A 27,653-nucleotide genomic window follows, 5' to 3' on the forward strand; every position below is an offset into this window, starting at 1 on the left:
TAAGTATAACTGCTGTCCTCACTGACCTCTGCTGCAGCAGTATCCCTTCCTCTCTTGTCCCTGGTAACCATGCTGGCATCTGTTACTGAGGTCTATGGCTAGCTAGGGAACATAAGACCTTTTAAATCAGGACTTCTCATACTCTTCATAAGGAAAACACTTTGTTTTCTTTACATTTAAGTGCATTTTTGAGTTGAATGCATTTTGAAATATTGGTATTGGACTCATAATGTGTTTTATCTCTTAAAAATGTTTTAGCTCTGTTCACTAGAGCCTAGAAATGACTTACTACAATGAGCACTCTTTATATAAGTCCCATGTTTCACTATAAAGAACTTCCTCTAAAAGGAGTTCCTTGGAAAAAGGCTGACTCCAGGTCACAGGCAGGAACTATTCCATATAGAAAGGAAGCTTTTGAATATGACTAAAGTTGTATCAAAAGGGCTCAGGATCCAATTTTAAGAGGCTGATTATCTCTGATAATTAATTTTCCTACCAAAGATGGGACAATTTGAACGCCAATTAAAGATAAAATTTCAATCATATGAAAACCATGAGTACATAGATATATATTAAAAAAACACAACCAAAAAGCAAAAAATTTATCATCATGGAGAATGCTAGGGAAACAGCTCTTAGCATTATTTTGAAAGCGAGTAAATAAAGGGAAAGAATCAAATATTTATCTCACTTTCCTTACGCGAACTATACTGTTTGGTAACCAAGAAGTAGATGACGGGAATTTTCTTTTTATAGAAGCATTCCAGTTAACAAATGAAGAAGGAATGTTTGCCTTAGAATATCACTATATTGCAACCTCTGGAGTATTAGTGAATCTAGACACTGAACTTCAAAGTCTGCTAACATCCTAAAAACGGAATAACCTGCCATTATGTGCCTTCTGGTAAAGGAATGTATCACCAATCCATAAAGTATTATTGCCAGAAGATATAACCTGAATTTGATCAAATCCTCATGTCAATATTTTCTACAAACTCTGATTTCTACAGGTTTGTTCTTTTGCCAAAGAATTTTATTTCCTCTCCAATCTCTTTGAGACTGGATTTAATATATTTGAAATGTTCTTCTATGCACTATTTCCTGTTAGTTTCTATTTTCAGAGTTCTCTTCTTGGTTGAGTTGTTTTTCTTTCGTTATATTGGTGATTCTTGTTTCAAGCTTTATAATCAAATGTTTGGTGATTCATCTTTCAGATTAATACTCAGAATCTAGAATGGATAGATTGTTCATTTGTTCTCTCTAAATAGCCATCTTTGTTTGCCACTCTGTTATAGTGGGTTGTGATTAAGAAAGCTTGCCTCATTAGATTGCAGGGAAGTAATGACGTAAGAAGAAAGTAAGGAATGTGGGTAGCTGATTTGGGTGAACTAACCCTTTGTCTCTTCTATTGGTGCCCTAAGTCACCTGTGCTATTTCTTCCTTTATCTGCTTAGATAAACTTCTCTGGAAACCTCTATAGATCTGAATATCTACTTCATGTTCTTCAGGGAATCATATGCAGAACTTTATCATATAAACAAATGCCAGTCAGCTGTGTTATTTCCTTTTTTCCTCTTATGTCTAGCGTTCTTGGCTTCCATTTTTAAGTTCTCTCCAGCCACAGGACTCACACCCTGGCAGATCTCCCACCAGCCACTTGGTGGTCACTAGTTCAGTAGTTTTGGAAATAATTCTGTGATTAATTATCCAGGTGACCATCCCAGGGCCCTTTCCTTTGTATTTGGTGGCTCAAACTTAGAATTCTTCTGAAGCTTTTGGAATAAAGATGTATCTGTGCAGTCATTTTCTCTGTGTGTCTTTTGAAATATGAATTCTTATGCTTAGATATCTCCACCAATCCTATTTCATATCCTCTAATTCTTGCAGAAATTCATCAAATATTGAAATTCTCTCATAGTAACCTTTCTGGTTTTTCAATGTGATTTTGGGAAGAAGGACACTTAGGTGCAAATGTTTTCAGTGTATCATCTTTATTTCTTCCACAATAGTTTTTCAAAGGTAACGCTAAAAAAACCCTCACAACTTGTGATGAAGTATTACTCCTAACATAGTCCATACTCAGGTCTGCTGCTGCTGCTGCTGCTAAGTCACTTTAGTCGTGTCCGACTCCGTGTGATCCCATAAACGGCAGCCCACTAGGCTACCCCTCCCCCGGGATTCTCCAGGCAAGAACATTGGAGTGGGTTGCCATTTCCTTCTCGAATGTGGGCAAATGAAAAGTGAAAGTGAAGTTGCTCAGTCGTGTCCGCCTCCCAGCTACCCCCATGGACTGCAGCCTACCAGGCTCCTGCACCCATGGGATTTTCCAGGCAAGAGTACTGGAGTGGGGTGTCACCGCCTTCTCCGATACTCAGGTCTAGGGGGGAGAAAATGTAAAATAGCTATAATAATACAGAGAGTTGGCCTATTGGAAAGACATAAGAAAATATTATAACCTCAGCCATAGCAACTGTTTCCTTCACTTCCCTATGTTGATACAAGTCCTCCTTTTTTCCCCTCAATCCTAGGACTGCTGACCATAGGGATTTCCTCAGTGCAGCGTCCCCAAAGGAGCTACCTCTTGGACACTCTGCAATCTCTCTTTTATTCTTCCTCCTTATCTGAGCAGAAACACTTCATTGTTCTGGTACACTTGGCAGATCCTGATCCCATGTGGTGTGGTCAAATGATCTCCAATATCTCAACCATTTTTAAACCATATATCCAGGCCAGCCAGCTAGTAGTGATTAACATGCCTCTTAAAAGCTATCTTCCCTTGAAGAAACTTAAGAAGAACTTTAATGGCACTACTGCCTATGTAGCTTTCCATTCCAAGCGGAACATGGATTATGCCTTCCTCATGAACTTTGCTACCAACCACTCTGACTATTTCCTGATGATTGAAGATGATGTGAAATGTGTCCCTGGATTTGTCACCCAGATAGCTACTACAGTGTCTGCCTGGGAAAACAAACCTTGGGTGACTCTGGAATTCTCTCCGTTGGGCTTCACTGGAAAACTCTTTCGTACTAAAGACCTCCCTTGTTTTGTTAATTTTCTTCTTCTCTTCTACCAAGAAATGCCCTGTGACTGCCTCCTCTCCCATTTTCATGATCTCATGCAGCAAACACCAGTCCAGTTCCTCCCTTCCCTCTTCCAGCACATGGGCAATTATTCCTTCTTTGAAGGCAAATTCAATAGTCTCAAAGATAAAGAGTTTGAAGAGGATGACATTAGTTCTCCCAACAACCCTGCTGCCTCCATCTATACTAGCCTGAAGGCTACCAATGACTCTGTTCCTATGAATGCCTATAGCTTGAATAAGAATTTCTTTTATGCCAAGTCAGCAGAGGTTGGAAGCCATCTGACTGTGGTTTTGGACTCACCTGCTGAAGTGTTCCGAGTTCAAGTGTTGACTGGCCCTGACCTAAAAGGTGAAAATCAGCTGAAAGAGGGACAAATAGAACTTGGCTATGCTTCTACTAATCAGATCAATGACTGTGATGACTACATTCTGCTGGGACTACTGGTAAATGGCATCCTAAATAAGCAAGTATTATCTAACAAGTCTGGGAAGAAGGTGAAATGTGTGAGATTGCTAGTGACAGCAACTCCATCCTCTGGAATAATAGTCAGGCACATTAACATCTGGGTTAATTGAAGTTTAAGTAATATGTAGAGAAGTCATTGGGAGTTCTGGAGTGGTTATTTTGGAGGTTAGATTACACAGAGTTTAAAAAATTAAAGTCTTGAAATTGGCCAGGGACATCTCATTGTTGGGTCCTTTCAATGTTATTAATAATAATAATTAATAATAGCATGCTGAAAGGCAGAGTGAAGGTAACATCCTCTTGATACCAGAGAGCCACTAGTGGAAGAAGTAGACTTGTCAAACCCTTCAATGGTTTTCTATCCAAAAGGATCTACCATCCAAAATTTGTTCCTTGGGTGAGAATACCAGACTTCTAGGAACAACTACATGTAGGTAGGATTGGTTGATGCTCATATCACATCCAAGAGATTCATTCCTTCCTATGTGGCAGGAAGAAGTAGATTGGTCAGGAGGGAAGCATGACTTCTCCGTAATCTCATTTGCCATTATAAGACAGTCATTCATTTGACAAGTATTTATTGATTATCTCTATGATTAGGTAGAATCCTCTTCTACATAACCACTCAACATGCCAGAATATTCTTTTCTAGATGGAATTAAAATTATTAAAAATAATTTTCTTTGATTTCTGGTAGATCCTGTCCCCAGCAGAGTTTTATCTCTGGGACTATAAGTTTTATTTCCATAGTTATATCTCTGGATGTTTCTGATAGGAAAACTTTAGATGTTTTATTAATATTTTTTAAGTTCAGTTTGGCTATGAGATCTTTATACTCAGAAAAGTTTGAGCTCTGAGCCCTGAGCTCAACTAATGAGCAGTGTATGGTTTTTCCTAGCTGGAGAACACATTCCATGAAGGCATGGAATAAGGAAAAAGAAAGGACACTTTTAGGAGGACTATTTGAGAAGAACTGAAATGAATTGTAGTAAAAAATCTTAGAAATATCTGGAAATTTTTGAAATAGGAGAATAGCATGGAAACAAGGAAAGGGATGTGGGGAAATCAAATAAAAATGGAAAGTAAATGCTTTGAGAGCATCAGGTGCATGGGAATGGGACAAGTGTATCCCATAGATATGAAAATGCACAATTCAAATCCCCTGCTACAGGCAGCATGATTGACTGATAACTCCACTGTTGCCCTCTGAATTCACTCCAGTGTTGCTGTGTCAGGGCCATGTTTCCCACAGAATGCACCCAGCCAATGACTGACCACAAAAGGGATACTATCAAGTCCCATTCTGGCAAGATGGTGGACTCCCAATAGGTGATGTCAGTTCAAGGACTCCCCATCAACCTGTTTGAAACTTTCTTACAATAATGCTGCAGTCCTAGACTCTCCCTAGCCAGTTCTTCTTTCTCTGTCACCTTTCACAGTTTTCAGACCTTTACCACAATCTGAAGCCTTGCCAGTAAAAATCTCCCTCCACCAGTAAATCTCTTGAATCTCAAATCCTATTTTCAGCTTCTTAGCAAATGTGAACTATTAAGAAGGTATTGAGAATGTGCTAAGAAAATGGCTATTAAGATGAAGATTCTTTAATTTCCAAGTATTATGAAATCTCTAATAATCTTCCTTTAATTGATTTCTAGTTTCATTCCATTGTGGTAGGAAAAGATACTTGATGTAATTTCTGTCTTCTTGAATTTTTTGAGAATTGTTTTGTGGTGTGATATGTGATATATGCTAGAAAATGTTTCATATACACTTGAGAAATGTATTCTGCTGCTTTTGGATGAAAAGTTCTGTACATATATATTATGTTAATTTTATAGTAATGTTGTTCAAGTTAACTTTTTTTTTTACAGTTTATTCTCTGTCTGGGTGATATATGCGTTGTTTAGAGTGAAGTATAATATCTGAAACTATTATCATACTGCTGTTTATTTATTCTTTTCTTTTAATGTTGATTTATATATTTGGTGCTCTGACATTGAGCGCATAAGCATTTACCTTTATTATTTCCTCTAGATGAATTGGCATCTTCATATAATGAAATTCTTTGTCCCTTATGATCATTGTTAGCTTAAAGCCTATTTTGTATGATAAAGTTATAGCTACCCTTATCATCTTTAGGTTATTATTTGCTTGAAATATCTTTTTATATCTCCTCACTCTCAGCCTACATGTGTTCTCACAGCTAAAGTGAATCTCTTGAAGGTAATGTGTTGTTGGATATTATTTTTCTATTCATTCAGTCTTTCTCTGTCTTTTATTATAAAATTTAATCCATTTACAATTAAAGTAAGTATTGATATATAAGGACTTGTGTCACCATTTTAAAATTGTTTTCTGAATCTTTTGCAAATCCATTTTCTCCTTTCCTCCTCTCTTCTTGTCTTTTGATGTCTTGCTGTGATTTAGTAACTCTTTATGGTGATTTTATAACTTTTATGATGCGATGATGACTCTTTATAATATTTTGTTTATGGACTTCAGGCTTTTCCTTTGTAGTTACTATGATACATAAAATATATTATAATATCCTGTTTTAATTGATAATTTAATAGCATACAGAAACTTTATACTTTTATGCCTTCACCTCACATTTCAGGTTACTGATGTAATTTATTTTTCTTATTGTGTATCCAGTACAAAATTTTTAGAGTTATGGTTACTTTCAATATTCACTTTTAATTTTCTGATAGTTGTAAATTATCTACAGATGACCATTACAACATCAGACAATCTGACTTTGACTATGTACTTAAATTTCTCAGTGAGTTTTCTTATATTTGTGTTTTTATGATCTTAATTAACATCCTTTCATTTCAGTTTGAAGTACAACCTTTTGCACTTCTGGTAAGGTAGGTCTAGTCATGATGGAAAGCCTCAGCTTTTTTTTTTTTTTTCATGGAAAGTCTTTTGTTCATGGAGGGCGGTTTTGCTTAGTATGATATTTTTTTTTTTTCCAATATTTTGAATGCATCATTTCACTCTCTCCTGGCTTGTAGTTTATGCTGAGAAATCTGCTTCTTGACTTATGGAAGCCCCCCTTGTATATGGTGTGTTGTTTTCCTCTTCTTTCAAAATTCTCTCTTTGCCTTTGACTCTTGACAATTTAAGGAGAAGGAAATGGCAACCCACTCCAGCACTCTTGCCTGGAAAATCCCATTGGCGGAGGAGCCTGGTAGGCTACAGTCCATGGGGTCGCAAAGAGTCGGACTGACTGAAGCGACTTAACAGCAGCAGCAGGAGCAGCTTGACAATTTAATTATAACATCTCTTGGGGTAGCCCTTTTCAAGTTCAACTTATTTTGGGGTTCTGTGGGTCTCATAGGTCTCTCTATATATTTCTCTCTCCATGTTTTGGAAGTTTTCAGCCATTATATAGAACCTCTGCCCCTTTCTCTTTCTGTTCTCCTTTAAGGACTTGCAATGAATTGTTTATCTTACTGATGTCCCTTAATTCCTGTAGGTTTTCTTCATTCTTTTTCATTTTTGTCTATTTTTTCCTCTGACTGGGTAATTTCAAACAATCAGCTGAGTTCATGGATTCATTTTTCTGTTTGGTATAGTTTGTGAGCTATTGTTCAAGGGCACAATAGTTTTTTCTATTCAACCATTCTATTTTCCCGCTTTAGGATTTCTGGTTTTGTTGGGGGAGGGGGTGGTTTTCATTTATTTGTTGAAATTTTCATTTTGTTTATATATTGTGCCTTAATTTCAAGTAGCTATGTGTGTGTTTATAGGTCTCTAAATGCCTTTAAGAGGATAATTCTGAATTCTTTATTAGACAGTTCATTGATCTATTATTCAGGGTGGGATATTGACATTTTATTAGTTTGCTTTGCTGGTGTCATGTTTACCTGATTCTTCACTTATATGAGGAATCTAAAAAATGATGCAAATGAACTTATTTACAAAACAGAACTAGACTTTATGACTATAAATGCCTTTTATACATATGACTTTAAATAGTGTATTCCATGTATCACAGTAGGTTCTAAGTATTTTTAATGGAATATTGTGTTTACTTATATATATGGATAAATATAAATCTATACAAATTTATATTTACATATAAATTTATATCTTATTGAAATACAGTTGCTTTACAACTTTGTGTTAGTTTCTGCTATATACACTGTGCTCTTTTAATACTCTCTGTCCCAACACATTCTTAGAACTTCTAAAAAGAAAAGATACATGCACTCTAATGTTCATTGCAGCATTATTTGCAATAACCAAATAATTACACAGACATTAAAAAAGAATGAAATAATGTCACTTCCAGATGGACCTACAGATTATCATATGAAATGGAGTAAGTCAGAGAAAGACAAATATCATATGATATTGATTATATGTGGAATGTAAAAAGAAGACAAAAACTTCTTTACAAAATAGAAATAGACCCATAGACATGGAAAACAAACCTATGAATACCAAAGGGGAAATGGGGGAGGGATAAATTAGGAGTTTTGGATTAACATATACACATACTTGTATATGTAAAATAGATAATCAACAAGGACCTTTAGTATAGCACAGGGAACTAGTCTTATAATAACCTCTAAGGGAAAAGAATCTGAAAAATTCAAATATCTATACATGAATTATATATACCATATACCTGAAATTAACACAACTTTGTAAATCAACTATACTTTAATAAAAAATAAAATGAGCTTTAAAAACTCATTTCTAAGTATAAAATTATGAAGATAAGGACAATGTAACTCTAATAAATGCATATCTTTTAAAAATAGAAGTATAATTGACTTTCAATATTATATTAGTTTCAGGTGTGAGTTGTGTCTGACTTTTGGACCCAAGGCACTGTAGCCTGCCAAGCTCCTCTGTCCATGGGATTTCCCAGGCAAGAATACTGCAGTGGGTTGCCATTTCCTTCTCCAGGGGATCTTCCTGGTCCAGGGATTGAACCCAGGTCTCCTTCAGTGCAAGCAAATTCTTTACCCACTTAGCCATCTGTGAAACCGTTTAGTTTTTAATCTCTCATCCATTAGTCTTTAGTCATCAACCACAAATTGTGATGGTACAAATGAATAGTCATTAAAAAAAAATAGACACAAATTTTGGACCTTAGACATAAATTTTCTCAACATCAACTTAAATACAAAACTATAAAAATTATAGTGGGAAACTTTACATAAGCTAATTTGATGTTTAGTTTTTATATACAACATGAGAAGCATGATCCGTGAAGGAAAAATCAGTAATATAGACTTTATTAAATCTAAAATGTACACTCTGTGGAAAACAATATTCAAAGAATGGAAAGGTAAGTCTCTAGAATATATTTGCAAAACATATTATGTGAGGAAAGACTATCATTAAAAACACTAAAAAAAAAAAAAAAAACCTAGTAAAACTTCACAATAAGAGAAAAATCCCTGAACTGGAACAAGTAGACAAGTATGTAAATAGACACCTTACCAAAGCATATATAAAGTGCTCAACATTAGGGAATTATGGAAAATAAAATGCATCATGCACCAGAGAAAGCAAAGCAAAACAACCGTGATATGTTTACCCATCTATTAAAATGGCTAAGAAATAAAAACCAAGACTACCAATTGCTGGTGAAGATGTAAGACAACAGAAAAACTTCTTCATTGCTGATGGGAATCCAAATGGTAAAGCCGTTTGGGAAGACACCTTGCCAGATTCTTGTGAAGCTAAGGATGCAGTCACCATACTGTGCTATGTTTAGTCACTCAGTCATGTTTGGCTCTGCAATCCCCTGGACTGTACCCTGCCAGGCTCCTCTGTCCACGGGGATTCTGCAGGCTTAATAAACTGTTAGCAAAAGTAATAGTTTTCTAAATTTCTAAATATTTCTAAAACTAATAGTTACTCTCCGAGTTAATAAACTACTAGTAAAATTAAAGAAAAGAACAAGGAAGAAACCACAAATATCCAGTATCAGAAATCAATTAAGAAGAATTCTTTACACAGAACTTAGACCTTGACAAGGTACTTAGAGAACTTTGTGAAATACTTAGGACTAATAAACAACAGAGGTCAAAATTCAGAATGTTATAAATACCAATGTATCAAAATTGACACAGAAAAATAGAATAAAATAAGAAAAATGTATATATCTGCTAAATAAGTCAAATTAATAATTAGCTATAAAAAGGAACACATTTGAGTCAGTTCTAATGAGATGGATGAACCTAGAGACTATTAACCTGGAGAAGGAAATGGCAACCCACTCCAGTACTTTTGCCTGGAAAATCCCATGGACAGAGGAGCCTGATAGGCTACAGTCCATGGGGTCACAAAAAGTTGGACACAACTGAGCGATTTCACTTTCACTTTTCACTTTCATGCATTAGAGAAGGAAATGGAAACCCATTCTTGTGTTCTTGCCTGGAGAATCCCAGGGGTGGGGGAGCCTGGTGGGCTGCCATCTATGGGGTTGCACAGAGTTGGACACGACTGAAGAGACTTAGTAGCAGAAGCAGCAGAGACAATTATACAGAGTGAAGTCAGAAAGAGAAAGATAAATGTTGTATACTAACACATATATATAGAATCTAGAAAGATGGTACTGATGAATTTATTTGCAAGGCAGCAGTAGAGAACATAGAGAACAGACTTATGGACATGGGGAGAGGGGAGGAGAGGGCGAGATGTAGGGACAGAGTAACATGGAAACTCACATCACCGTATGTAAAATAGACAGCCAAGGGGAGTTTGGTGTATGACTCAGGGGACTCAAACAGGGGCTCTGCAACAACCTAGTTGGGTGGGATGGGGCGGGAGATGGGAGGGAGGCTTAAGAGGGAGGGGACGTATGTACACCTATGACTGGTTTATGTTGATGTTTGACAGGAAACAACAAAATTCTGTAAAGCAATTATCCTTCAATTAAAAAATAAATAAATCTTTAAAAAAGAAAAAAAAAATAATTAAAAAGCCAGACCAACTAACCACAGAAGCAACAAAAACTTTCCACAAACAAAACTATAGGTCTGCAATTAGAAAATACCCAAATAATTAAAAAAATTTTAACCCCTAAATAATCTGCATTTGCCATTTGTGGAGAAAAATGAAATATTCTCCAGTTTCTTTTGTGAGGCCACCATTACACTGACACCGTAATTCTACCAGGACATTAGAAAACAAAGTATAGGCCATGTTTTTCATAAACAAAGATGAAGATATTCTAAGCAAAGTATTATTATGTAAATTAAGCTATATGATAAGTCATAATTGTATAATATCAAGTGGGATATACTTGAACAGGGGTCCTCAACCCCCAGGTCATGGGCCGCTATCAGTCCATGGCCTGTTAGGACCTGGGCTGCACAGCAGGAGGTGAGCAGCAGGTAAGTGAGCAAAGCTTCATCTGTATTTACAGCTATTCCCCATTGTTCACATTACACTCTGAGCTCCACTTCCTGTCAGATCAGCAAAGGCGTTAGATTCTTATGGAAGGGTGAGCCCTACCATCAGTTGTGCATGCAAGGGATCTAGGTTGAGCACTCTTTATGAAAATTTAATGCCTGATGATCTGAGGTAGAGCTGAGGTGGTGAAGCTAGCACAGGGAAGTGGCCACAAATGCAGATCATCATTAGCAAAGAGGTTTGGCTGCACAGATACCATGATAAATCAATTGTTTACAGACTCATATCAAAGCCCTATCAGTGAATGGCAAGTGACAATTAAGCTGCATCTGGTGGCAGACTTTAAATCAAAATCTGACACTTATTTTAGTGCACCCATGGCTCACATATTATTTTTATTTATCACTTCTATCCATGACTATTTCATGCACTGCACTTGTCTCAGTTACAGTTTTGATAAGCCCACAAGCTAACCTAGCCAAAATGAGTAAAAAACAAATGTCTCTGGAGAGCTTCTTTGAACAGGGCGAAAGACCCAATGATGAGACAGTAGAAGAATCTAAGACTGTCAACAAAGAGATAGCTGAATTTTAAAGAGCAACAAGAGTCCTAAACTATGGGTTCATTACAACAGGTGAGCCACATTCTCTAAGCCCACTTTGTATAACACGTGGTGACTGGCTAACCAATGAAGCCATGAAACCTTCAAAACTTCTTTGCCACATGGAGACTAAGCACCCTGCATTAAAAGACAATCTTTTGCAGCAGTGGATATGCAAACATAGAGAACAGACTTGTGGATACAGTGGAGGAAGGAGAGGGTGGGATGAATTGAAAGAGTAATATTGAAACATATACATTACCATGTAAAATAGATAACCAGGGTATGATTCAGGGAGCTCAAATCTGGTGCTCTGTGACAACACAGAGGGGTGGGATGGGGTAGGAGATGGGAGGGAGGTTCAAGAAGGAAGGGCCATATGTTTACCTATAGCTGATTCATGTTTATGTATGGCAGAAACTAACAAAATATTGTAAAGCAATTATCCTCCAATTAAAACTTTTTAAAAGTGAAGAAAAGACAAGTCTTTGGAGTTTTTCAAAAGAAAAAAACATAAACACAAGGAACAGAAGGAATTATTGAAGGTCACCACTTCATCAAATATGTCTGCATTTCCTTTTCAGTATATTTTCCAGGAAAGTGTGCATATGTTATGTGCACTTTTGTCACTAACATCACAGCTGCAGAATTATTCAAGTCTTTGAATGATTACATATCAGGAAACTGAACTGTTTCTGATTTCACTACTTGGGACAAAAAGGTAGCTTCTGACCATAGAACGCAGTCTATATAATCTATAGAGAAATGCTGACCAGCCAAGAAACGTTACCTGTATTAACAATGTTTTCTGGGCTGTGATGAAAATTATCAACCACGTTAAAGTACATGCCCTTAAGTCACACCTGTTCATGCAGCTTTGTGGAGATGAATGGAGAGTACACCCATCTTTTATACACAAAGTGAGATGACTTTCTAAAGGTAGATGACTGGCCAGAGTTTTTGAGTTTTGAGAACTGCTCCAGAGATTTATTTTAGAAAAACATTCACCACTAGCAAAATACAGAATGGGTCACAAAACTTGCTTGTTTAACATATTCAACCTGCTCAACGAACTCTATCGGTCACTTCAGGAGAGAACAACTGCGTTCAAGTCAGCAAATAAAGTGGTTGCATTCAAAGCCAAACTGGAATTATGGGGAGTGATGAGTAATCTTTCAGATTTTTGACAGATTTCACATATTAGTAGAGATTTTGAAAGGGACTAAACTAGGGTTTTTTCTCCCAGCTGGTGCATGGTCACCTATCTCAGTCTTCAAAAGAGTTTGAGCATTACTTCCCAACCACAAAAGACCCCTGAACTGGGAAGGAATGGATCCATGACCCATCTGTGAATAAGCCAAGTGAATCTACTTTGTGCTATAAGAGGATCAACTGCTTGAGATGGCAACTGATGGTGGCTTTGAAAGTAGGTTTGAGACAACTTCAAATCTCCATACATTCTGGATTAAAGTCAAAGTCCTGAGACTGCCACAAAAGCACTAAAAAGTCTGCTTCCATTTGCAGCATCTTATCTTCTGCAGTGACAGCAACCAAAACAAGATTATGGAGCAGATTGGACCTGAACAGTAAACTTCAGTTGTTATTATCTCGCATCACACCCAGATGAGACTGTCTAGCTGCAGGAAAACATTCCCAAGGCTCCCACTGATACTGCACTATGGTGAGTGGTAATTGTTCTTGCTGAGTTGCTCAGTCATGTCTGACTCTTTGCAATCCCATGGACTGCAGCATGCCAGGCTTCCCTATCTTTCACCATCTCTGGGAGTTTGCACAAACTCATGTCCATTGAGTTAGTGATGCCATCCAACCACCTTGTCCTCTGTCGACTGCTTCTCCTAAAGCCTTCAATCTTTCCCAGCATCAGGATCTTTTCTAATGAGTTGGCTCTTTTCATCAGGTGGCCAAAGTACTGGAACTTCAACATCAGTCCTTTCTATGAATATTCAGGGTTGATTTCCTTTAGGATAGACTAGTTTGATCTCCTTCCAGTCCAAGGTACTCAGGAGTCTTCTCCAACACCACAGTTTGAAAGCATCAGTTCTTCCATGCTCAGCCTTCTTTATGGTCCAACTCTCACATACATATATGACTACTGGCAACATGATAGCTTGGACTGTATGGATCTTTGTTGGCAAAGTAATGTCTCATTTTTTAAATATGCTGCCTAGGTATGTCAAAACTTTTCTTCCAAGGAGCAAGCGGCTTTTAATTTCATGGCTGCAGTCAAAATTCACAGTGATTTTGGAGGCCAAGAAAATGAAATCTGCCACTGTTTTCATTTTTTCCCTTTCTGTTTGTCATGAGGTGATGGGACAGGATCCCATGATCTTAGTTTTTTGAATGTTGAGTTTTAAGCCAGCTTTTTCACTCTCCTCTTTGACCTTCATCAAGAGGCTTCATAGTTCCTCTTAGCTTTTTGCCATTAGGGTGATATCATCTGCATATCTGAGGTTGTTGATATTTCTCCTGGCAATCTTGATTCCAGCTTGTGAGTCATCCAGCTAGACATTTTGAATGATACACTCTGCATATAAGTAAAAAAGCGGGATGACAATATACAACCTTGACATACTCCTTTCCCAATTTGGAACCAGTTCATTGTTCCACGTCTGGTTCTAACTTGCTCCTTGACATGTGTACAGGTTAATCAGGAGACAGGTCACTTGGCAGAGTGTTCCCATCTCTTTAAGAATTTCCCGCAGTTTGTTGTGATCCACACAGTTGAAGACTGTGTAAATATATGTGTATATGTATGGCTTGGGAGCAGAAGATGGTGGATGAATAAGAGGGAGATTGCCAGTCTCCCCACAAATACATGAAAAGCTCATCAAAATATGGAATAACTCCTGCAAAGCAACCTCTAGGTGACAGCAGAAGACCCCAGGCCTCCAGGGGGGCAGGCTAAGCTCCCTGGAATGAGGTAGGAGAGAGAATGGAGACCAAAAAAAAAGAGAAAAGACAAGAAAACTTCTTGATGGGAGCTTATGCCTTGAGGGAGGGAGAGAGTCATGAAGCAGGAAGAGTTCCCATGCACTGGGAAGCTCCCTCACAGGAGGGCGAGCTGTGGAATCTCAGAAAAAAGAGAAAACTGCACTTCTCAGCCCATAAACAGCTCATGGACTTGGCCCTAACCAGATGTCAGGCTTGGGGAACTGAGAGAAGCCCACAGAAGCCCCACAGCACAAAGGGCGAGCCTGGGGTGCCAAGAGAGACGTGGCATACAAACCTCTCCAGCACACACAACCCTTGTGGCACAGAGAGCGGGTCCTGGGGCCGAAAGAACACACAAGTTCCGTGAAGTGAAGGGTAGGTCCAGGGTGTCAAAAAAGTGCACACAAGTCCTGCAATGCAGAAGACAGGCCCAGGGAGCTAAGACAAGTACATACAAGCACCATGACACAGAGGGCAAGCTCAGCAGGCTGAGGGAAGACCACACAACTCTCCGTGACACAGAGGGCAGGGTTGGGGAGCCGGGAAAAGATCCACTCAAGCCCCTAACTATCAAGTTTCGGCCTGCAATGCAGGGAAGGACTGGGGAACAGGAGAACCAGCAAAGATTCCAGGGACAAGTAACAGGGCTGGCAGCAGTGAAAGATATGCTGAAAGGGCCACTTTGATAGCAGCTATGGAAATAGACGTGTCTAACACTGCCAAAGTCAGAAAGACTGCCCAAAGACATACTGAATCCATAGACATCCCCAAACCTACTACTGTACACTGCACTGTCCTTCAGAGAGACAAGATCCAGATCCATCAATCAGAGCATAGGCACAAGTTCCGCCAAAGAGGAAAACATCACAGGACACTAACCCAACCCCATCTATGGGGGGCAGACTCCACAACCAAGAACTATGATCTTGAGAACTTTTTTTTCTTTTTCTTATATATCACACTGTTTATTCCCCCTACATATTTCTACCTGCACATTAGCCCTTTGCAGTGCTGTGGAGTTTTCCTCTTTTTCTTGTTAAGTTTTTTTAAAGGTTTTTTTCCCTTTTCACCACTTTTTTGTGACTTTTTTCTCATTTTGTTTTTGGTATATTTGACTGCTTTTCCTGTAGTTCTTTATCGGCTGCAGCTATTCCTGAATATATAAGAATCTTTTTCACATAGAGCTATTTATCTTTGCTTTTCTTTTTTTTTTTCTTTTTTTTTTTTTTTATTAGTTGGAGGCTAATTACTTCACATCATTTCAGTGGGTTTTGTCATACATTATCTTTGCTTTTCTATTTTTTCTTTATTCACTCACTTTTTTAACCTTCTTTTCTATCCCTTCCCTTTCTCTTTTCTCTCTCTTCTCTTTTTTTCTCTTTCTCTTCCCTTTTTCTTTCACTCTTTCTTTTTTGTAAGTTAAATTATTGAGCTCTCTTTGCTATATTCCCCAGTTGGCACCCTGCTCAGGCTTAGTTTTTCAGATTGAGCATTAGCTAGCTCTGCTTTTAATTGGTTGATATCCCTTTTGGTTTCCCTTGTTCATCAAGATAATCTCCTGTCTTCTTTTCTTCAGAATACTTTGGTTATAACTCTGTGTGAAAGTGTGTGTATAGGTCCTATTATTTCTCTAATGACTTGTTTGATCTCCTCCAACTAGAAAATAGGCACAAGTCACCCCTAACAAGAAAATCAACACAAACCACTCAACCAACATTTCCCTCCAAAGGCAAAAACCAAAAGGAAGAAGGAATATACCCTAACGCCTGGGAAAAGGAGACCTCAGGCAGAGCAAGAAAAAAGGTGAAAAAACAGAGAAATACAGCACAAATGGAAGAACAAGGGAGAAACTCACAAGACCAAATAAACAAAAAGGAAATATACAATCAACCTGAAAGATAATTCAAAATAATGATAGTAAAGATACTCCAAAGACTTAGATACAAATTTTTACCCCTAGGCCCAGTATCCATGTGGACACACAGGGTGTTTTCCCCACAAGATCCAAGAATGTCCTAGACAGGCCTAGGCTCACTAGCTCTCTCCTGAACAGGAAACATGATGGAACAAATGTTTGGAGGTTGCTTTGACGTTCCCTGGGAGTGTGGGAGCCCTCCCTGGGAGCAGGGCCTCAGGGGCCATTGCCACTGGAAAGTGACCTCCAAGCAAGCACTTCCCAGCTGTGTGTGACTCTCAGTATGCAGGAGGTTGGCAAAGCTATCTTCCTTGGAAGAAGGAAAGACATCCACAGAGATTTTGTTTTCAGACTTCTAACTGGCAGCAAGTGTTTTGCTTCTCAGATGTCAGACCTCCAGACCTGGACTGAGGGCCTCAATTCCAGAGTCAGGGCTGTATGTCTCCCTGCACTTTTCCAGCCTTGCAAACACATTCCTGGGTCAGAGAGGTACTGCCCATGAGAAATCAGGCTGCGGGAGTGTTTCTGAAAAGGCCGGGTGTCATACTGGGGTCACCTGGTTGAGTGCACCTTGCAACTCCGATGGGCCCCAGCTGAGGAGTTGTGGGCCTCCTGCTTGCTTTGGAAATCCCAAAGTGGGGAGCCAAGCTAGCTCTGTCAGAAGGAAGCAAACAGCAACTGGATGGATTTTCAAGCAGTTGCTAGGCCATACCCCATCAGGGCTTCCCGGGAGAAAAGGACAAATTTTGGCCTCTAGGCCCAGCATTCAGGTGGACCTACAAGGTGTTTTCCACGCAGGATCCAAGAACATTCCAGGCACACCTAAGCTCACTAGCTCTCTCCTGCACAGGAACATGAAGGAACAGATGTATGGAGGTTGCTTTGAGGTTCCCAAGGACTGTGGGAGCCCTCCCGAGGCACACGGCATCAGAGGCCTTTGCCCCTGAAAAATGACCTCCAAATAGGCACTTTCCAGCCATGTGTGACTCTCAATATGCAGGAGGAAGGCAAAGATATCTTCCTTGGAGGAAGGAAAGGCATCCACTCAGATTGTGTTTTCAGGCTTCTAACTGGCAGCAAGTTTTTCGCTTCTCAGACGTCACACCTCCCGGCCTGCTCCAAGGGCCTCAATTCCAGAGTCAGGGCCTTGTGTCTCCCTGCACTTTCTGAGCCTTGAAAACACATTCCTAGGTCACGGCAGTACTGCTCATTAGGAATCGAGCTGTGGGAGAGTGTCTGAGGAGGTCGGGAGCCTTACTGGGGTCACCTGGTCTAGGGCACCTTGAACCTCCAATTGGCCCCAGTTGAGGAGCTATGGGCCTCCCCCTTGCTTCAGAAATCCCAAAGCAGGGAGCCAAGTTAGGCTGTCAGAAGGAAGCAAACAGCAACTGAATGGATTTTCAAGCAGTTGCTAGGCCACACCCTGTTAGGTCTCCCCGGGAGAAAAAGGTGAATTTTGGCCCCTAGGCCCGGCAACCAGGTGAAGGCACAGGGTGCTTTCTCCACATGACCCAAGAAAGTTTCACACACACGTAGGCTCACTAGCTGTCTCCTGCACAGGAAACGTGAAGGAACAGACGTTTGGAGGTTGCTTTGACGTTCCCTGGGAGTGTGGGAGCCGTCCCTAGGTGCAGAGACCCAGAAGCATTTGCCACTGAAAAATGACCTCCAAGCAGGCACTTTCCAGCCATGTGTGAGTCTCAGTATGCAAGAGGCTGGCAAAGCTATCTTCCTTGGAGGAAGGAAAGGCATCCAGAGAGATTGTATTTTCAGGATTCTAACTGGCAGCAAGTGTTTCGCTTCTCAGATGTCAACCCACAGCCCTGCTCCGAGGCCCTCAATTCCACAGTCAGGGCCGTGTGTCTGCCTGCATGTTTTGACCCTTGCCATCACATTCCTAGTCAGAGCGATACTGTTCATGAAGAATCAGGCTGCAAGGGTGTGTCTGAGGAGGCCGGGTGCCATACTGGGGTCACCTGGTTGAGGGCACCTTGCATCTCCAATGGGCCCCAGTTTAGGAGTTGCGGGCCTCACCATTGCTTCAGAAATCCCAAAGCAGAGAGCCAAGCTAGGCTGTCAGAAGGAAGTAAACAGCAACTGGATGGATTTTCAAACAGTTGCTAGGCTGCACCCCGCTAGGGCTCCCCAGGAGAAAAAGGCGAATTTTGGCCCCCTAGGCCCAGCATCCTGGTGGACGCACAGGATGTTTTCCACGCAGGATCCAAGAACGTTCCACCCTGCTAGGCTCACTAGCTGTCTCCACAGGAAACGTGAAGGAACAGGCGTTTGGAGGTTGCTTTGACGTTCCCTGGAGAGTGGGAGCCCTCCCTAGGTGTAGAGACTCAGATGCATTTGTCACTGAAAAATAACTCCAAGCAGTCCCTTTAAAGCTGTATGTGACTCTCAGTACGTGGGCAGCTGGCAAAGCTATCTTCCTTGGAGAAAGGAAAGGCATTCACAAAGATTGTGTTTTAGGCTTCAAACTTGCAGCAATGGTTTCTCTTCTCAGAAGTGAGACCTCCAGGTCGGCTCTGAGGGTCTCAAATCCAGAGTCAGAGCCGTGTATCTCCATGCACATTACAAGCCTTGCAAACACATTCCTAGGTCAGAGTGGTCGTGCCCATGAGGAATCAGGGTTCGGGAATGTGTCTGAGGAGGCCGGGTGCCATACTGGTGTCTTGCACCTCCAATGGTCCACAGCTGAACGTTGTGGGACTCCTCCTTACTTCAGAAATCCCAAAGCGAGGAGCCAAGCTAGCTCTGTCAGAAGGAAGCAAACAGCAACTGGATGGATTTTCAAGCAGTTGCGAGGCCGCACCCTGTTAAGGCTCTCCGGGAGAAAATGGCGTGTTTTGGGCCTAAGTAGGTGAATGCACAGGGTGATTCCCCACAGGATCCAAGAACATTCCAAACACACCTAGGCTCACGAGCTCTCTCCTGCAGAGCAAACATGACAGAACAGCCGTGTGGAGGTTGCCTTGACATCCCTGGGAGTGTGGGAGCCCTCCCTGGGCACAGGGCCTCAGGGGCCATTGCCACTGAGACGTGACCTCCCAGCCAGCGCTTCCCATCCGGGTCTGACCCTCTGCCTGTAGGCAGCTGGGGAATCTCTTTTCCTTGGAGGCAGGAACCGCAGCCCGAGAGTGGGTTGTCAGGCCTCTATCTGGCAGCCAGTGTGTGGCTCCTCAGACACCAGACCTCCAGGCCTACTCTGAGGGCCTCAATTTCCGAGTCAGGGCCGTGTGTCTCCGTGCACTCTCTGAGCCTTGTAAACACATTCCCAGGTCAGCTCTGTCCTGCCCATGGGGAAGGAGGCTGCAGGAGTGTGTCTGAGGGGGCCGGGTGCCATGCTGGGGTCACCTGGCCGAGGGAACCTGGAACCTCCCATGGGCCCCGGCGAGGAGTGGCGGGCCAGCTGCTGGCCTGTGAAATGCTGAAGCGTGGAGCAAAGCTAGCTCTGGCAGAAGCTCTGGAGATCTTTGGAAGAAGCTCTGGAGACTTTGGAGGTGTGTCACTCTGGAGACTTTGGAGATGTGATCCCAGGTTCATGGTATGGGAAGTGGGGTAAACCAGGAGACTGTGGATATATGACCCCAGGTACAGGGTCTGGGGGTGGTTACCATGGAGAGTGTGGACATGTGACCCCAGGTACAGGTTAGGGAGGGGTCACCCGGGAGACTGTGGATATGTGACTCCAGGTGCAGGGTCTGCAAGGGTTTCACTATGGAGCTTGAGTATATGTGACCCAGGTGCATGGCCTGGGAAGTGGTGACACATAAGAAACTGTGGACATGTGACCCCATTACAGGGTTTTGGAAGGGGTAAACCTGGCGACCTGGGATGTGGAACACTAGGTGCAGTGTCTGGGAGGTGGGGTCAACCTGAGACTATGGAATTGTGATCCCAGGTACAGGTTCTGGGAGTTGGGGTCATCCTGAAGACTGTGGACATTTCACCCTAGGCACGGCTTCTGGGAGGTGGGGTCACCCTGAAAGGTTGCTGCTGAACGATAAGACGCCGGGATTCTTGGCCTCCGGAGGAGATGAATTCAATCCGGGGCCAGAGACGAGGCTGGATCGCTCAGAGCTTTTGTGTAATAAAGTTTTATTAAAGTATAAAGGAGATAGAGAAAGCTTCTGACATAGGCATCAGAAGTGGGCAGAAAGAGTGCCCCTCCTGCTAGTCATCAGCTGGATGTTATACAGTCACTAGCAGTCTGCTAATGAAAAGAATGTCTTAAAACTCAGAATGGCACCAGGCCCCTCATCCATAAGATGTATTTTGTGATAATCCTGGCACCAGAAGATTCATCCCAGGCCATAAAATGATTGACCTGAATCTTGTAGAAGGGCAGATTACCATACAAATAGTTTCATTTACATAGATTAGGAGAACAATATCTGAATGTAACATACTGGTTTGTCAAGTAGGTTCTGAGCCATTTGGTGGAACCGACTTGAAGACAGAGTCTGGGGTAAATGCATAGCACATTAACATAGCTTAAGACAAACATTTCCATAAGAAAAATGTATTGGTTAACTCAAGGTTTGAGAATAGTTAGCTTCAGGTGAAACCAGGTGTCATGAACACAGTATTTTAAGAGAAACCTCCTTTTAAATTTGTATGGAGAAGGAAAAATATCGCTAGTTTGTTTCCTCCTGCTGCTTAAGAGAGATAAAAATGTCTGACACTTGCAGCCTATTTCCTCTATTTGTAGGCCCCTGGCCTTCCTGCCTGTTATCCTCTCAACCCTGGAGACTCTGGACATGTGACCCCAAGTGCAGGGTCTGGGAAGTGAAATCACCCTGGAGACAGTGGACTTGTGACCCCAGGTTCAGGGTCTTGAGGGTGGGGCCATCCTGGAGGCTGTGGAATTGTGGTACCAGATACAGGGTTTTGGAGGATGTCACTCTGGAGACTGTGGAAGTGTGACCCCAGGTGCATGGTAAGGAAAGTGGGGTAACCCAGGAGACTGTGGATATATGACCCCAGGTACAGGGTCTGGGGAATGTCACCATGGAGAGTGTGGACATGTGACCTCAGGTACAGGTTTGGTAGAGGTCACCATGGAGACTGTGGTCATGTGACCCTAGGTACAGAGTTCTGGATGAGTCACCCAGGTGACTGTAGATATGTGACATGGTTACAGCGTCTGGGAGGGTGTCACCCTGGAGGCTGTGGACATGTGACCCTAGTTGCATGGTTTGGTGTGGTGGGGTCAACCTGGAGACTGTGGATGTGTGAACCGTAGTACAGGGTGTGGGTGGTGTCATCCTGGAGACTATGTATGTGTACCCCAGAAGCAGGGTCTGGGGGGAGAGGCTCACCCTGGAGACTGTGGATGTGCGACCTGAGATAAAAAGGTGTGGTGAGGTGGGGTCACCCTATGACTGTGGACAGGTAACCACAGATACATGGTCTGGTGTGTTAGTGTCACCCTGGAGACAGTGTACGTGTGACCCCAGGTGCAGGGTCTGGGAGGGGTGTCACCCTGGAATCTGTGGATTTGTGACCCAAGGTGCAGGAGTGGGGTCACATTGAAGACTGTGAACATGTGACCCCAGGTGCAAGGTCTGGGAGGGTGGTCAACCTGGAGTCTGTGGACATGGACATGTACAGTGTTTGGGAGGGTTTCAACCCGCAGACTTGACCATGTGACCCCAGTTACAAGGTCTGGGGGCGTGTCACCCTGGAGACTGTGGACATGTGACCCCAGGTGTGCATGTGTGAGTGCAGGTACAGGGTCTGGAGGGTAGGGTGACCCTGGACACTGGACGTGTGTCCCCAGATACAGGGTCTGGGATGGGTGTTACCCTGGAGACTGTACATGTTTGACCCCTGTTGTACTGAGTGGGAGGGTCTTCACCCTGGAGACCGTGGATGTGTGACCACAGGTACAGTGTCTGGTGTTGGTCACCATCAAGATGATGGATGGACAGAAACCTGGTACAAGTTCTGGGAGGAGGGTCACCCTGGAGACTGGACCCGTGACCACAGGTGCATGTCTGGGAGAGATGTCATCCTAGAGACTGGACATGTGACCGTAGGTACAGGATCTGAATGGGGTCACCCTAGACACTTGGATATCTGAACCCAGGTACAGGACTGGGACTGGACTGATTCAGGAGACTCTGGACATGTGAACCCAGGTACAGTGTATGAGGGGGTCACTCTGGAGACAGCAGACTTTTAACCACAGGTAAAGTGTCTTCAAGAGGTGTCACTCTGGAGAATGTGGACGTGTGAGCCTAGGTGCAGTGTGTGAAATGGAGTTCACACTGGACACTGGACATGTGACTCCAGGTGCAGGGTATGGGAGGATGGTCATCCTGGAGACTGTGGATGTGTGAAAAGAATACAGGGTCTGGCAGGGGAGTCACCCTGGAAACTGAGGACATGTGATCCCAATTACAGAGTCTCAGAAGGGGGTTACACTGGAGCCTGTGGACCTGTGACCACAGGTGCAGTGTCTGGGAAATGACATCACACACAGGAGACTGTGGACATATGACCCCAGGTGCAGGGTCTTGGAGGGAGTCACCTTGGAGACTGGACATGTGACCCTAGGTACAGGCTCTTGAGGGTGGGGAAACACTGGAGACTGTGGACATGTGACCCCAGGTACAGGATTTTGGATGAGTCACTCTGGAGACTGTGGACTCCAGGGGGAGTGACTGCAAGGGGGCTCACCTTGGAGATTGTGTATGTGTGACCCCAGGTACGGGGTCTGGAAGTTGGGGTAACTCTGGCAACTGTGCCCCTGTGACTCCAGGTACAGCATCTGGGGAGGGTTGTCATCCTGGCCACTGTGAACATGTGACCCCAGCTACAGGGTGTGAGATATGGGGTCACCCTGGAGACTGAGGCCATGTGACCCAAGGTACAAGGTTTGGTGAGGTGGGGTCACACTGGAGACTGTGGACAAGTAACCCCAGCTGCAGAGCCTGGGAGGGGTGTCACTCTGGAATCCATGGACGTGTGACCCCAGGTGCAAGAGGGGAGTCACACTGGAGACTGTGGCCACGTGACCCCAGGTGCAGAGCCGAGATGTGGGGTCACAGTGGAGACTGTGGATGTGTGATGCCAGGTACAAGAAATGAGAGGAGTGTTAACCTGGAGACTGTGGATGTGTGAGACCAGGTGCATGAACTGGGAGGGGTTACACCCTGGTGAACGTGGACGTGTGACCCCCTCTTCAGGGTCTGTGAAGGGTGTCACTCTGGAGAATGTGGAAATCTGATCCCAGGGTTCCTCTCAAGTTGCAGCAGAGACCTCGGGATTCCCCATGAGTTGCATCAGGGGATTCAGAACTCCCCTTTAGTTGAGGTGGGAATTCAGTGTTCCTCTCCAGTTGCAGCATGGGACTCAGGGTTCCACTTGAGGCATGGCAGGGAACTTGGGTTCCTCTCAAGCTGGGGAGGTACTCAGGGGTCTTCTCAACTTGTGGTGAGGCCTCCTCTCAAGTTTCCTCAGGCATCTCTAGCAGGGGTGTGCAGGGTGGCTCCTGTCTTGTTGCAATGTGCAGGTTTTAGCATGGGATTTCTCTAATTATGGCCAGGATCGACTCTGTAGTCGTGGTGGGTCCGATTCTCTCTAGTTGTGGTGTGCAAGCTCCTCTCTAGTTGTGGTGTTAGGTTTGTCTCTATTCACAGCAGAGGGGCTCCTCTCAATGTGTGATGTCCATTGGGTTCCTCTCAAGTTGTGGTGTGAGGTTCATCTCTGTTAGCAGCAGAGGGGTTCCTCTCTATGTGTGATGTCCATCGGGTTCCTCTCGAGTAGTGGTGGAGGGCTCCTCTCGAGTTGCAGGGCTGTGTCCTCTCTGGTTGGGGCCATGGGGGAAGGCCTCTATTTTTGGCAATAGGAGTTCCTCACTAACATTAATGGGATTGCTTCTTTCTAGTTGTGAAGGACGCCCCTTGACTTACTTCAGGGAGCTTGTGTCTATTTGTGGCAGAGGGGCTTCTCTCTAGGTGTGACGTCCTGGGGGAATCCACTCTAGTTTTTCTGGGGGAATCCACTTCAGTTTTGTCTGGGGAGCCCTGCTATCATTATGGCCAGAGGCCCCCTTTCTTGTTATTGCATAGGGCTCCTGTCAAATTGCAGCAGGGAACTCGAAGTGCCTCTTGAGTTACAGCAGGTGACTCAGGGTTCCTTGAGAGCTGTGGTGGAGCCTCCTCTCGAGCTGCATTGGGGCAGATCCTCTCCAGTAGTGCTGTGCAGGCTGGTCCCTGTCTACCTCCATTGTGTGGGAGGCTACTCTCTAGTTGTGGCATGGGGCTCCACTCTAGTTGCAGTGGGGTCCACTCTTTACTTGTGGTGGGTCGGCTCCTCTCTAGTTGTCATTTGCGGACTCCTCTCTAGTGTCGGGGGGCTCCTCTTTAGTCGTGGTAGTTAGGCTCCTCTCTAGTTGTGGAAGAGTGCTCTCCTTAAACTGTGATGGGGGAGGCTACCGTCTGGCTGTGATGTGAACGGGGTGCTTTTTCTAGCTTGAATGTGCAGGAGGCTGCTCTCTAGTTGTGGCAATGGGAGGCCTCTTTAGCTGTAAAATGGTGGGCTCCACTCCACTTGTGGAAGGAGGCTTCTGTCTTGTGACGTGTGGGTATCCTCCTCTCTAATGGCGATGTTAAGGGGGGATTATCTATACTTGTGACAGGGGTCTCCTCTCCAGCTGCAGTGTTGGCCTCCTCTTTAGTTTTGATCTGTGTGGGAGTTCCACTCTAGCTGTGATGTGCATGGGCACTTTTTTCTAATTGTAATGTGTGGGGTGCGCTCATATCTACCTGTGGGAGGGGTGTCCACTCTAGTTGTGGCAGTGGTTCTCCACTCTAAATGCGATGTAAGGGAGGGCAGGGCACCTCTCTAGTTTCAGCGGTGTGCTCCTCTAGTTGCACCTGAGGGTCAAGTATCTATTTGTGGCATGTATTCAGCTCTCCAGCTTTGGCGGTTGGACTTTTCTCTGTTTGTGATGTGCCGGGGCACTCCTCCCTAGGTGTGCTGTGCCTGGGGAGGTCCTCTTTAGTTGTGGAGTGGGAACTCCTGTCTTGTTGCATTGTGATGTGCAGCTCTTCTCTAGGTGCAGCTTTCTGGCTCATCTCTATTTGTGGTTTGATGGGCTACTCTCTAGCAGTGGTGTAGAGACTTCTCTCTAGATGGAGTGTACGAGATTGCTCCTCTCTAGGGGTGGGGTGTGGGGGCCTCCTTTCTTCATGCAGTGTCCGGGGGGGGGGGGGGGGTTTCCTTTCTTGTTGCAGTGTGTGGGCTCCTCTTGAGTTGTGGTCTGGGGACTCCTCTTGAGTTTTGTCATGGGACTTGGTGTTCCTCTCTAGTTGAGGTGGGTACCACTCGAGTTGTGGTATGGTGGCTCCTCTCTATAGCAATGTGCAGGGTGGTTTCTGTTTAATTGCTATGTGTAGGTGGCTAAACTACCCCCTGCATGGGTCTCCTCTCTAGCTGGTGTGGGGGGTCAAGTCTTAGTTGTGTTGATTCGGCTTCTGTCTAGCTGTGGTGTACAATGTCCTCTTGAGCTGTGTTAGGGATCTCTTCTCTATTCATGGTGTGTGTGTGGGGGGGCGGGGGGCACCTCGAGAGCTGCAGTGGAGTGTTCCTCTTGAATTGGGAAGGGGGTTTCCTCTCGGGTAGTGATGTGCACAGGTATCTTTCCAGGGGTGATATTTGCGAGCCTGCTCTCTAATTTTGGCATGGCCCCTCCCCTTTAGTTGTGGCATGGGAGCCTCCTCTCTAGTTGTGGAAGGAGGCTTCTGTCTAGTTGCAATGTGTGGGAATGCTCCTCTCAAGTGGCAATGTTCAGAGGGCTGCTCTCTGATTGTGGCTTGGGGTCTACTCTCTAGGTGTGGCAAGGTTATTCCTCTCAGATGGTGGTAGGGGGGAGTACTTGATTTGTAGCAGGGGCTCATCTCTATTTGTGGTGGAGGGGACTCTCTCTAGGTTCAATGTCTAGGGTTTCCTCTCCTGTTGTGGTGGGACACTCTTCAGTTTTGACGGGTGAGCTCCTCTCTCGTTGTGGCCATGGGCTTCTCTTGAGCTGCGGCATAGGCCTCCTCTCAAGTTCAGGAGGGCACTCGGGGCTACTCTCTAGTTGGGGTGGCGACTCCTCTGAGGGTTTTATGTGGGGAGTTTGTTCTCTCTACTTTTGGCATTGGGGTTCCTCACTAGTTTTCACGGGGTTCCTCCACTCTGGTTGTGACAGGCTCGTCTCAAGTTACATCTCTATTTGCAGCAGAGGGGCTCCTCCCTAGGTGCAATGTGCTGGTGGGCTCCTATCTAATTTTGGCAGGGGAATCCTCACCAGTTTGGGTGGGGGTGGGGCTCCTAGCTTTGTCGCTGGGGACTCCTTCCTTGTAGCAGCATAGGGCTCCTCTCGAGATGCGGTAGAGGACTCAGGATTCCTCTCAAGTTGGGACAGGTGACTTGGGGTTCCTTTAGAGCTGTGGTGAGGTCTCCTCTTGAACTGTGTGGGGCAGCTCCTCTCTAGCAGTGACTAGCAGGCTGCCTCCTGTCTACTTGTGATGTGCTTGAGGCTACTGTATAGTTACAGCATGGGGCTCCACTCTAGTTGCAGTGGGGTCAGCTGACATTTTTGTTTCCACTCCTCTCTAGTTGTGGTTTGCAGACTCCTCTCTAGTTGTGGGAAGGGAGGCCTCCTCTTCAGTTGTGGTATGGAGCTACTTTTCTTGTTGTGGTAGAGTTCTCCTCTTGAATTGTGGTGGGGGTGGCTCCTCTTGGGAATCCTCTTGAGTTGCATCAGTGCTTGGGGCTCATATCGATTTGCGACAGGGAACTTGGTGTTCATCTCGAGTCGTAGCAGGGGAATTGGGCCTCTTCTTGAGTTGAAGAGGGTAACTCGGGGTTCCTCTCGAGTTTCAGCAGGAAACTCAGGATTCCTCTTGAGTTGCGATGGGGAACTCGGGATTTCTCTCGAGTCGCAGCAGGGGAATCGGGCCTCTTTTCGAGTTGAAGTGGGTAACTCGGGGTTCCTCTCGAGTCTCAGTGGGAAACTCAGGATTCCTCTTGAGTTGTGATGGGGAACTCGGAGTTCATCTCGAGCTGCAACAGGGGACTTGGGTTTCCACTCGAGTTGTGGCTGGGAACACTGGGTTCTTCTCAAGTTGCAGCATGAATCTTGGGGTTCCTTTCAAGTTACAGCAGGGTACTCAGAGCTCCCCTTGAGTTGTGGCAAGAGCTCAGGGTTCCCCCCAAGTTGCAGTGCGGGACTCAGGGTTCCACTTGAGCC

General features: G+C 44.0%; 1 protein-coding gene across 1 annotated transcript in view; it reads left to right on the plus strand.

The window, feature by feature from the left end:
* Positions 1–17,349, plus strand: part of LOC122678315 (alpha-1,6-mannosyl-glycoprotein 4-beta-N-acetylglucosaminyltransferase-like) — a 54,766-nt gene extending 37,417 nt beyond the window's left edge. Inside the window, exons 4-6 of the mRNA XM_043878951.1 lie at positions 2,529–3,529; positions 6,390–6,421; positions 16,788–17,349. Coding sequence (XP_043734886.1) covers positions 2,529–3,529; positions 6,390–6,421; positions 16,788–17,349 — 1,595 coding nt within the window. The remainder of the gene's footprint in view (positions 1–2,528; positions 3,530–6,389; positions 6,422–16,787) is intronic.
* The last annotated feature ends 10,304 nt before the right edge of the window (positions 17,350–27,653 follow it).

Source organism: Cervus elaphus, chromosome 20, assembly GCF_910594005.1.
Source record: "Cervus elaphus chromosome 20, mCerEla1.1, whole genome shotgun sequence".
Taxonomy (NCBI): domain Eukaryota; kingdom Metazoa; phylum Chordata; class Mammalia; order Artiodactyla; family Cervidae; genus Cervus; species Cervus elaphus.